Here is a 13,087-nt window from a genome sequence, read left to right as displayed (position 1 = left end):
TTGCGTATTCTGTATGTTTTCTAAAACTGGGATCCTATGATGTCTGGCCTTTATGTCTGACTTGTTTCACTTGGCATTGAGTTTTTAAGGTTCCTCCGTCTTTTAGCATTTTCCTTTTGTATGGATATACTACGTTTTGTTTATCTGTTCTGTTGATGGGATTGTTTCTACTTCTTGGCTATTATGAAGAATGCTGCTTTGAACATTCACATGCACCTTTTGTACATTTCATTTTTCATGGGTACAGTCATTGGATATATGGTATCTGTTTTCACATTTTGCAGAACTGTCTGTTTTCCAAAGTGGCTGCACCTTTTTTCATTCCCACTAGCAGTGTAGGAGGGTTCCAATTTTCCAAGTACCCATCAACACTTGTTATTTTGTTTTTTGTATTTATAGCCATCCTAATCAGTACGAAGTGAAGGCTTATAATAGTTTCGGTTTGCATCTCTCCAGTGGCTCATAATGTTGAACATCTGCTCATGTGCCTGTTGTCCACTTGCTTATCTCCTTTGGAGAAATGTCTGTCCAGATCCTTTGCTGATTTTTGTTTGGGTATGTGTCTTTTTATTATTAAGTTATAAGAATTATTTGTATATCCTAGATGCCTGTCCTTGATAAAAGATAAGCATTACAATATTTTCCGCCATTCTGTGGATTACCTTTTCACTTTCAAGTTGGGGCCAGATGGTGGTACAGCAGTGAAGTGCAGTACTTTATAGCTGACTCACACAGAACGGTTCCGGGTTTGTGTGCAGAGTCCTCTCTGAGTTCGCCAGGTACGTGTGTGCTCATGATCCAGTACTGACTGAGACTAGGGGTGGATTATGATGACAAGATGCTGTAGGTGATGCTGTCTCCCTCTCTCTCATTTATGGAAGAAACAAATAAATAAGCTTTAAAAAAAAATAACGAACTTTTTTATGAGCAAGAGAGACGGAAAGAGACAGACAGGTACCCTCCAGTCTTCACCCTGCAGTCCACCCACAGTCTCAGCCAGCTAGATCTGGCACATGTGCATGCCTGGCTTTTCAGGGAAGTCCTAGGCCTTGAATCCAGAACCTTTCCCATTTGAGTCCAGTTGCGTTATCCCTTGCCATCACCTGGTACCTGTCTGCTTGCTTTCTTGGCGGTATCCTTTGAAGCACAAGTTTTAAATTTTAGTGAAGTCCAATTTATCCGTTTTCCTTGGTTACTTGTGCTTGTGGTGTCATTGAACAAACCATGTGGTTCATTTTTATTGTATTTGATAAAAAGTATTAGTCCACAATAAATCTGGGGGGAAATTAGTTCTTCACTACAGATAGTTTGAGAAACACTAAAGTAGATTTCCTTAGAGAGCTTGTTCAAATTAAGTTTGGGTCCAAGAGAGGGCTTTTTTCTCTGTGCTTCTATTCCACTCACCAAATGCCTCAGCTGACCTCCCTAGCTCTCAGAGAGGTATTGCTGCTCAGAAGAAAGGAACACTTTCTTAAATCTGTCTGTACAGAATGATTTGACACTTCTGACACATTCCTGACAAATTAGACCATCTATTCTTTCTCACCTCAACCCAACCTTTCATTTCCTTTGAGTTCCTCCTAGTACGTTATTGAATCAAGCCTTTCACAAGCTGTGATTTTAAAAAGTAAAAAATTCTGATAAGCTGGGGTATGTTCCTCCACTTGTTTTTGTGAAAGGAAGACAGCCATGTAATGACTCCAGAAATGGTGTTTGCCACTGCAGATGACGTTGATGGGGAGGAGGGCACGTATTTCTAATACAGCATGACACTGTTTGGAGCATGCAGGTGGACTGGGAGTCAAGAATATGGTCATGGGGTGGTACCAGAAGACTTGCCAGTCACCCCAAGATCCCAAGAATGACTTAGGTAAGGAGTTACAACTCTGATGGGTTCAAAGCTTATTCAAATAGCTGGCATTTGCTGTCTTCTGTGGTTCCTGATTCAGAAGGACTTTTGACATTTTCTATGGCATTTCTCAACAGACTTCCAGGTGGTGAGAGAATCACTCTTCCTGTGTCTCTTATTCATTTGAACTATGAGGGGCGGCCTCCAGTAATGGAACTGGTGAATCTTTTCTGGTTGTGTGTTCTCATCTTTTCTTCCCCTGACTCTCTGCTCACTTGATTGGGCATCCTTTGATCTAAGAAGTTTCTCTTAACTATTTTCCCCAGTTTACTTAGTATTTCTTCCGAATGTCAATGAGACAGACTTAAGTTCAAAAGGAATGGGTAAGGATAAGAATTATTCCCTCTGGCAAAAGCTAGAATTTGACTAACTTCAGTTTATTAATATATAGCCAAGACAGAGATAGCTATATTCCTAAGGGATAGATAAAGCACAGGGGTACCCAAGGGAATTGAAAACAAGTTCACACAAAAAGTAGTACACACGCGATCATAGCAGCATTATTTATAACAGTCAGAACTGTGAACGATGATAAATACCGTGTGATTCCATTTACATGAAGTACCTATAGTAGTTAGTTTCAGAGATAGAAAAATGGTGGTTGCCAGAGGCTGGGGAAAGTGGGAGTGGAGAATTATGGTTTAAGGTGTACTGGGTAGCTCTGGAAATGGTTGGTGGCGACAGTTTCATAGTAAACAAATATACTTAATGCCACTGGATTGTACACTTACACATGGTTACAGTGGTAACTTGCACATATATTTTGTCACACAGAATAATTGGTTGTCTACAAAAACCCACTTAGAAAGCTGGTAGGTGTGATAGAGGTTGTGGTTTGTCATTCATTGGACTAGTTGAGTTGCTTTCAAACTTAATGGAGAAGAACTCTCTTGAAATTTTCTGTTTTAAGAATTGAAGTTCCATGTTGAGTGATGCAGGAGTTTCTCAGTTTAGAATCCTGTCTGTCTGTACAGAATGATTTGGGGTTCCTGACACATTCCTGACAAATTAGACCATCTATTCTTTCTCACCTCAACCCAACCTTTCATTTCCTTTGAGTTCCTCCTAGTACGTTATTGAATCAAGGAACTTACAGTACTTTCAGCATTCTGATTTTATTTAGCCTATGAACCTGGGGTCTGGTTTGCTTTGCCTTAATATACATTTTGAGGTGACATAAAGGTCTATTTGGAAAAACACTAATTTCTCAGTTAACTTCTTATATTTAATAAAACCTTTCTGGACCAACAGATGTATAATGGCTATGTCACTAAACTCCCACATAGTTGATCACGGTTCAAATCCTAGACCCAGTGTCTTAAAATTCACACTGGGCACATGTGTGTGCATGCCCAAGATTCTGAAAGCAGACTGGAGGAGAGGGGGTTGCAGCCTGGTCATCTTCCCTGGGGAGTGATTCTCTCTTTCTGTCTGTCTGTCTCTGGCAAGCACACACACCCTGTGGCAAAAATCTCCCTAAAAAGGGAGGGGGAGAGAGGAAGGAAGGAGAGAAGAAAGGAAGGAAGGAAGAAAGGAAGAAAGAAAATGAGACAACAAAAATCTCCCTAAAAAGGAAGAAAAGGAAGGAAGGAAAGGAAAGAAAAGGGAAGGAAGAAAGGAAGGAAGGAAGAAAAAAAGGAAGAAAATGAGACTTTTCAATTGTGGTTCTGTGGATCACTTCTCACCATACGGGTTTCTCCGCTCGGCCCTGCTCAAATTAGGAATTAGGACTAGTACTCTTGACTCCAAGCAGTAGTCTCCTGTGCTTAGACCAGTGCTCCCTAATTTTATTTTTTACTGTGTACCTGCTCAGTTAAAAAAAAAATGTAAAGTTTGCAACATATATAAATTACATATTCTACTACACTAATGTATCATATCAGTAAAAACAAAACTTTTTCTCAGAAGTTACATTTAAAAAAGTAGAAATAGAAATGATATCTCCTTCCTGCTTCTCATCATAGGTTATAGGTTTCTCATTCTGGAGACCCCTTCCCACTTTATTTCAGCATGTTCTTTTGTGAGGGCTGGATAGATGCTGGCTAGAAGCTACAGAGATATTAAGCAGGTGTTTATTCAAAGAAGCTGCATATGACTCTTTTTTTTTTTTTTTTTTTAGCTTGTTTTTTAATCCTGTTTGGCTTCTGATTGATTTTGCTATTTTAAAAAAGAAAACAAGATGCCTAAGGGCTAGAGTCTGTAATATACAGGCAATAATTGTAAACAGTTCAAGTCATCTTAGAGCCTGTGCTCAGGTGTGTGCATGTCCTTGTTTTCAAGGGTATGGAGAGAAGCACGGGACCGCATCGTGGGCTTCCCTGGCCGTTACCACGCGTGGGACATCCCTCATCAGTCTTGGCTCTACAACTCCAACTATTCCTGTGAGCTGTCCATGGTGCTGACAGGTGCTGCCTTCTTTCACAAGGTAAGGAAGGAGCTCACTTGGTGAGAGCTGAGCCTTGTGTGGCAGTGAGATGCTGCCCTCATGTTAGCACTCCTAATGCTGCTTCTGTGACCCTTCTGTGCTAAGATTAGGTGATTTCTGCTTTTAAAGGTAATGATCAAGGTACTTAGAGTAACTATCTGGAGTAAGAAGTCAGGACAAGAGACTTCTGGTGAGAGCTGAGCCTTGTGTGGCAGTGAGATGCTGCCCTCATGTTAGCACTCCTAATGCTGCTTCTGTGACCCTTCTGTGCTAAGATTAGGTGATTTCTGCTTTTAAAGGTAATGATCAAGGTACTTAGAGTAACTACTTAGAGAGACTTCCTATACAGTTGCATGTAGGCCATTAGAAGACCAGTTATCTTCCTGGACATTGCCCCCCCGCCCCCGCCGTCTGTGAAACCAAGGCACTGGGCTAAAAGACCTCTCAGATACCTTCCAGTCTCAACTCTGTCATCCCAGACATGGCTCAGTCAACAGAAAACTGAGGGTGAGGGTGAGACTTCCCTGACCCAGCCTAACCACCAGTTTCCCAGATTTCACCACTAGCCTCTCTCTACTGAGGCCATGCCAGCTCTGTCTGATTTCTTAGAGGTTATTTCATATACCTCACATCCCAGCTGTCATTGACCACCCGCAGGGCAAGCTCCATGTAGTCATTACCCCTTTCCTGTACTGATAGCTCCATATTGTTTTATTATATATTTATTTTTTTGCTCCTGACTCATCTTCTTAGTCTCGTCTATTTTGTAAAGTTGCTACTGGCCCCATGTGGCTATGGAGCACTTGAAATGTGATATTACACATGATATTACACGTATGTTAATATTACACATCAGATTTAGAAAATTTAGTATAAAAGAAAATATAAAATATCTCAATAATACCTATATTTACTGCATGTTGAAGTGAGATTATTTTGGATAGTCTGGATTAAATAAAATATATTCTACTTTTTACTTTTCAAAAATGTAGCTACTAGAGGGGCTAGAGGGCGGTGTGCTGGTTAAGGTGCTGGATTCCCATATGGCTGACCGCCGTTTGAGTCCCAGACCCAGTGACTTGAAAATCATGCTGGGTGCATGTGCATGCATACCCAAAATCCCCAGAGGAGAATGAAGGAAAAGGGATTGTAATGTGGTCATCCCCTCTGGCAAGGGTGATTTCTCATTTTTCCTTTCTCTGTCTCTATTGAGTACAGGAGCCCTATGGCAAAAGCTTAAAAAAAGTGGCGACTAGAAAATTTCAAATGGCACATGTAGCTTGTGTTATATTTCTGTTGGTTGGTATGGCTTTAATTCCCACTGTGCTCTGACTGTCCCTATGCTGAGATAAGCGAATCATCTGTACCACCCACTTCACAGAATACCTCTTCTGTCTCAACCTAATTAAAACCCGGTGTTCTCCAAGGACAGAGCTTTCCATTTAGCCCTTTCCTGTAGAGTCAAGACAACTCATTTCCCCAAAGTTGTGCTTCAGAGCAGAGATGGCTTAGAGGACATCTTCATTGCTGTGACACTTCTAGATGTTTACCTCTCAACTGTCACATGAACTCTCATTTGAGGCTCTTGCCATCTGTCTTGTTGCTACTGCCTACCAGCGTCCTGATCATTCCTCACCATCCTCAAAATTGTTAGTTGGATACTGTATACTATGGCATGTCAGAAGTCTGTTTCTAAACTGTAATTTTAATATTTGCTTTAAACACTGTTCCTGTCAGAAATGCCTTACTGCTGTGCTTACTAAGTCACGATTCTCATGTTTTCAGTCTTAGTCTCTAGTCCAGCAGCATTTGGTTGAAACTAAACTAGTAATTTCAATCTTCTGTGCTGCCATTTATGTTGTTGTTGTAGCAAACTGCTGCTAAGATTTTACATTTTTATACTCAAGAGTGTAGGTTTAGGTTCTGAACTCATCCTTTTTATTTATTTATTTATTTATTTGTCATAGGGCATGTTGCTTCACTGGAGAGAGACTAAGAGAGGCAGGGAGGGAGGAAAAGTGTATGTGCACATGCCCAATGTGGATTTCAAGCTGCCAGGTCCAGGACTCTAACCATGGTCTGCCATGTGGGAGTCCAGCAACTTAACACTACAACACCTGCTGGCCCCACATTTAAAAGATTTTTAAACAGGTTAGAAAAGCCCTTCTGGGAGACCAGCAGATGGCACAATGGTTATGTTGCTGGACTTCCGCATGATTGACTGCAGTTCACGTTCTGGACCTGGTGGCTTGAAAGTCACCCTGGGCGTGTGTGCATATGGGCCCCAAATCCTGAAAGGACACTGGAAGAGAAGGGATTGTACCACAGCCATCCTTGCTGGGTGGTGATTTCTTGCTTTCTGTTTCTTTGGCAAGCACACATGCCCTATAGCAAAAAAAAAAAAAATCCTCTCTCTCAAAAAAAAGAGAAGCTTTATAGTATTACAATGTATAGATATGAAAATTTCTGTAAGTTAAGTATATTATTTTTGGCAACAAGGCTACATAAAGGTAGAAATACTTTTAAATATTCTCACGATTTTTCATGATTTTAAAAATCATTTAATTAATTTATTTTTAGGTTTTTGCCGTAGGGCACGTGCACTCACAGGAGAGAGAAATAGAGAAAAAATGAGAAATCACCTCTCACGGGGATGGCCACACTGCAATCCGTTCTCCATTCTCTCAGGATTTTGGACACACATATATGCATGACTGGTGTGATTTTCATGCTGTCGAGTCCAGGGTTCAAACTGCAGTTAGCCATGTGGGAGTCCAAGAATTTTTTTTAATAAGAATTACTTAATTTAATTTTATTCATTGTGATTATTTTATTTTATTTTTAAAGTTGACCAGAAAGAGACAGAGAGAGAGAGGGAAAGTAGGGAAACAAGCTGCCAGGTCTAGGCATATGGAAATTCAGCTGCCTTAACCACCATGCCACCTGCTGCCTCCCACCCCCCCTTTTTAACAGGTATTCTTTTTTTTAAAATTATTTTATTTAACTTTATTTACTTATTTAAATTTGACCAGACAGGGATAGAGTGAGAGGAGAGAGAGAGAGAGAGAGAGAGAGAGCAAGCAAGCCACCAGGTCTGAGACTCGAACCATGGTCAGCCATGTGGGAGTCGAGCACCCTTAACCACCATGCCACTTGCCACCCCAGGAGTTCAAGTATCTTAACCACCACACCATCTTCTTGCCCCAAGGCATTTTGTTTTTACTGTTAAAAAGTCACCATTTTTTTGAAGACAGATTGTGCTTAACAAATACATTTTTATTACCATAATAATGACAACCACTGGCCATTTATAGAGTCAATAAACTTGAATCACCTGTCTTTTATAAAAAAGTTATGATTCACGTTTTTAAGCTCGCCAGTTCTGAAGTACTTTGCTACAAGATAGCTAGCAAACTACTTTGTGCTACAAAAAAATGATCATCAGTCATTATTTTACTATACAGGTTGCACCGTTGGAGGTAATAGAGTGTGTAAATTATCTTAACCTGGCGCCTCACTATGCATTTGCTCATCACCAGCCTATTGCAGCACAGCACAGTTAACGTGTGCCTCGCTTTGCAGTATTTGCCGATTCCTGTGGTATAAATATTTGCCATGATTGATTTTCAGTTATCAGCATGAGTCATCAAATGTGGGGTTGGGAAGAGATATGCAGTTGTCCATCATTATATAGTATTTTCACTATATTCACAATAGACATAAGTAACTTGAAGATGACAATAAAATAGAAAATGACAGTAAAATCTGAGGCCAGCAGGTGGCGTAGTGGTTAAGGCTCTAGACTCCCACAAGGCCAACTCTGGTTTCAGTCCCAGACCCAATGGCTTGAAACTCATACCAGGCACACACGCATGCGTGTCCAAAATGCCGAGAGGAGAATGGAGAAGGGATTGCAGCGTTGCTATCCCCTCCTGAGGGGATGATTTCTCGCCTTCTTTCTCTGTCTCTCTGGTGAGTACATGTGCCCTAAAGTAAAACTCTACCCCCCCCCCCCCAAAATAAAAAGGATAGTAAAATCTAATTAGTTAAGAAGTGGTAAGTCTTAGGTATTTACTGTGTTAGTTTTTAATATAATGTCATTTATTTAATCTAAAGTCTGCGTAGTCGTATTTGTAAAAATGGCTGTATCTGGCCGGGCGGCAGGGGCGTAGCAGTACACGAGGCTCCTCAGTGCTGTGAGGCATGTGGAAGATTAGGGTACGGTTCCTGTACGTGCCAGGCATGCACTCATGCTTCTCACCCTCACTGGCTTAAAAGCAGGGGTTGGGGGTGTGGAGATCATGTCATGAGACTCTGGTGAAGTTCCTTCTCTTGCCATGCCTCTCATGAAAAAAAGGAACTTAAGAAAAAAATTGAGTAATGTCTACTTTTACCAACAAGCTCACAAAATTCCCGAAAATTTAGCAATCAGTGTTCATTAGCAGGTGTTGATTAGCACTTGTGGGCCTTGTAGGACTTTGGCTTTTCCTGAGAGAGGTAGGAAGCCACTGAAGGGTTTAGAACAAAGGAGTGACGTGTTCAGCTGGACTCAGATTTTAGTATGATTGTGTCACAGAATGGATTGTAGGAGAGAAAATATAACAGCGGGGAGATCACGTAGGAAGCTATATAAATAATCCGGGCAAGAAACAATGATGGTACGGAGCAGGGGGCAGCCAGTGGCAATGGTGAGAAGCGATCCAATTCAGGAATCTGTAATGAGGCAGTGAGGGATTGGGTGTTCTTGGTTCCCTGATTTATTGAGGTCCCAGAAGATAACCAGGCTTCTTTTCTCACTTATTCCTTACTGCTATTGATAGAGATAGGATATTGTTAAGTTGAAGCAGTGCCTGACCTAGTTTGACAAATCGTTATATTGATTTCAGAATTGCCGAGGTACCAAGGAGATTACAGGAAGTTCTGTTTGTCTAAGGGGGTGATAATGGCAATTCCAGGGGGATAATTCTTCATGGCAGGATGTTTAGCATCCCTGGCTCCAACTCCCTAAATGTCAGTGATGTACTTCAGTTACCACACCCTCACCACCCTTCCACAACTTTGAAATAGCCCCTAGATCCATGCATATTTTTGCTGAAAACCAAAAAAATTGTGGCTCCTAAGAAAGTTATGATTTTTTTTTTCTTCCCCTGACAGTATTATGCCTACCTGTATTCTTATGTGATGCCCCAGGCCATCCGAGATATGGTGGACGAATACATCAACTGTGAGGACATTGCCATGAACTTCCTTGTCTCCCACATCACACGGAAACCCCCCATCAAGGTGAGGTCCTGCTGCTTGTGGACTGTGGGCGCCTGTGTGCTCATTTTACTTGTTCACAGTACGCAGTGCCAGCTGCGCCATAGCTCAGGGCCCTCGTCTGTACATGGGGATAATGGTCCTTGGACCTCACTGGCTTGTCTCTGTGGTTAAACGACTTAACACAGGGCCTCTTCACTGCTTAGGCCAATGGACAGAATTCAGAGGGTTTGGAACTTGGGTGGGAGAGATGTTCCATCTTTATTTTTACCAATATCTAACTGGAATTTAGCATTTCCTTCTATTATGAAACAGGCTGCAATTCGTGAATATTTAGAGTAACTATTTTGTCACCAGTAGAAACCACAGGTATTTTCATATCATGTTATGTTGGCTGTGGTTTTTCAGAGTATTGTTTCTACTTACTACTGCTTTGAAATTATGGTGAATCTGTAATGAGGCAGTGAGGGATTGGGTGTTCTTGGTTCCCTGATTTATTGAGGTCCCAGAAGATAACCAGGCTTCTTTTCTCACTTATTCCTTACTGCTATTGATAGAGATAGGATATTGTTAAGTTGAAGCAGTGCCTGACCTAGTTTGACAAATCGTTATATTGATTTCAGAATTGCCGAGGTACCAAGGAGATTACAGGAAGTTCTGTTTGTCTAAGGGGGTGATAATGGCAATTCCAGGGGGATAATTCTTCATGGCAGGATGTTTAGCATCCCTGGCTCCAACTCCCTAAATGTCAGTGATGTACTTCAGTTACCACACCCTCACCACCCTTCCACAACTTTGAAATAGCCCCTAGATCCATGCATATTTTTGCTGAAAACCAAAAAAATTGTGACTCCTAAGAAAGTTATGATTTTTTTTTTCTTCCCCTGACAGTATTATGCCTACCTGTATTCTTATGTGATGCCCCAGGCCATCCGAGATATGGTGGACGAATACATCAACTGTGAGGACATTGCCATGAACTTCCTTGTCTCCCACATCACACGGAAACCCCCCATCAAGGTGAGGTCCTGCTGCTTGTGGACTGTGGGCGCCTGTGTGCTCATTTTACTTGTTCACAGTATGCAGTGCCAGCTGCGCCATAGCTCAGGGTCCTCGTCTGTACATGGGGATAATGGTCCTTGGACCTCACTGGCTTGTCTCTGTGGTTAAACGACTTAACACAGGGCCTCTTCACTGCTTAGGCCAATGGACAGAATTCAGAGGGTTTGGAACTTGGGTGGGAGAGATGTTCCATCTTTATTTTTACCAATATCTAACTGGAATTTAGCATTTCCTTCTATTATGAAACAGGCTGCAATTCGTGAATATTTAGAGTAACTATTTTGTCACCAGTAGAAACCACAGGTATTTTCATATCATGTTATGTTGGCTGTGGTTTTTCAGAGTATTGTTTCCACTTACTACTGCTTTGAAATTATGGTAGTTCTTAACCTTTCTCTAAATCTTGTTATTTAATGCAGTAATAAAAGACCCATGTCTATTACTGTATTTCAGCATAACCTGTTTCTTTGTAATCTCATGTAGTTTATATATTTAAAAACATTATTCTGAGGAGTCTAAAGGCTTTACCAGATTTCCAAGCTTGGGGAGAGATGTCTATCAAATAAACAATTTAAGATTACCTACTTAAGTCAATACATGTGAAACTCTTAAGAATAGTGCCTGGCATGTGAACAAGTACTATATAAGTTACTTGCTCAAAAACAAAACCCAAAAGTAAAGTACCCTCAGAATTCAAGAAAACTTGGGGCCAGCAGGTGGCGCGGTGGTTAAGGTGGCTGGACTCCCACATGATTGACCGTGGTTCGAGTCCCAGATCTGGCAGCTTGCTTTCTCTCTTTCTGTTTCTTTCTGGTCAACTTCAATAAAATAAAACAAGTAAGTAATTACAATGAATAAAATTAAATAATTCTTAAAAAAAAAAAGAATTCAAGAAAACTTTGTTCTGTTTTTGTCCTTGAGTTGTTGAATAGATTTGGACCAAAATAAATCAATTTTATATTTAGCACACAGGAAGTCCATCGCCCTTTCTCCCATCATTATGAGTTCAAACTCCAAGTTAAAGCACTTTGGTGAGGGTTAGGATAGTGTCAGTCCTAACAGAAGCATGCGCTCTTTAGGCTTAGTAAAGGCCTTACCACAAATACTACTACAGTCTATCAGCTCAAATTAATTATATGTATGACTGTACATTCTACTAATGTATATTAGCATATTACTAATAACAGTAAATCTTATTTTCAGTGGCATGTAGAGAGGACACTGGTCTCATGCAATAAAGCATAACAGAGAGAGTGAGAGAAAGACATTAGGGGCCTTGCACATCTGCTTATACCTGACCACGCCTTTTCATAATAAGGTCCCACAGTTACAATGAATGTATCTTGGGGTTATGCTCTGCTTCCACATCTGCTTATACCTGACCACGCCTTTTCACAATAAGGACCCACAGTTACAATGAATGTATCTTGGGATTATGCTCTGCTTTCTTCTGTTTCTGAGATTTCTGCTAAAGCTTCACAAAAGAAAAATAATGAGCAAAATAATGTCTCAAAAATGTTTTTAAATTGTGAATGATAGACACAACTATCTCTATGAAAATACTATTTTCCCAGATAAAGTGGTAGATCCCGTATTAAACAACAAAAGGCTTACTTTTTTTGTAAACTTTAAGGAGGCGAAGGTCTGAGAAAGAAATTAATGATTGGTGTAATTTTCTGTTCTTATTATGTCTTATGTGGCCAGGGACTGGACTTAAGTCAAGACGGATGCTTCTATTTATGGCTCCCTAATAGATCAGAAGACATTATCCATGAAAATGTCAAGTATCTGAGTGATTAGGTACCTGATAATAGCATCAATCACCTGGGGACTCACAAAAACCAATTTTTCATCTTTATCAAAATGTGTTTGTTGGGACCGGCAGATGGCACGGTGGTTAAGGCATGCTAGACTCTCACAGGGTCGACTGTGGTCTGAGATCCAGACCTGGTGACTTGCTTTCTCACTTTCTCTCTCTCTCTCTCTTTTTCTCCCTCTGTCTCTGGTCAAATTTAAAATTAATAATAATGATGAATAAAATTAAAATAATTCTTTAAAAATGTGTTTGTTTACTATATATTATTAGGCCAGTGTTTTATTAATTAAACCCTCTTTTCAGTGTAGGGAGTGAGATGGAAATAATTTGTACATGGTATGCATGACTCTTAGTAAATTAAAACCTCAAAATATCATTCTCTCAATCTTCCTGTAATATGAGGAAAATTCAGTTCAAGATTTGAGTCAGATTCATTACCATTGTGCCACAAGATCCTTCAGTTCAAAATTGAGGTTACTTTTTAAAATCAAAGGCTTAAGTAAATTAAGAATCATTTCAGGGACCAGAAGTTAGTGTAATGGCTATGTCGCTGGACTCCCATGTAGTTGACTGCGGTTCGCGTCCCAGCCCCGGTGGCTTTAAACTCCCACCGGGT

The 13,087-nt window shown here is 40.5% G+C and overlaps 1 protein-coding gene across 2 annotated transcripts in view; it reads left to right on the top strand.

The window, feature by feature from the left end:
* EXTL3 (exostosin like glycosyltransferase 3) overlaps positions 1-13,087 on the top strand; it is a 103,775-nt gene that overhangs the window by 85,007 nt on the left and 5,681 nt on the right. For both annotated transcript variants that reach the window (XM_027773721.1, XM_006153204.3), the window contains exons 5-6: positions 4,190-4,334; positions 9,489-9,617. In XM_027773721.1, coding sequence (XP_027629522.1) covers positions 4,190-4,334; positions 9,489-9,617 — 274 coding nt within the window. The remainder of the gene's footprint in view (positions 1-4,189; positions 4,335-9,488; positions 9,618-13,087) is intronic.

Source organism: Tupaia chinensis, unplaced genomic scaffold (assembly GCF_000334495.1).
Source record: "Tupaia chinensis unplaced genomic scaffold, TupChi_1.0 Scaffold000366_1, whole genome shotgun sequence".
Lineage (NCBI taxonomy): Eukaryota > Metazoa > Chordata > Mammalia > Scandentia > Tupaiidae > Tupaia > Tupaia belangeri.
This window is presented reverse-complemented; position numbering and strand designations above follow the sequence as displayed.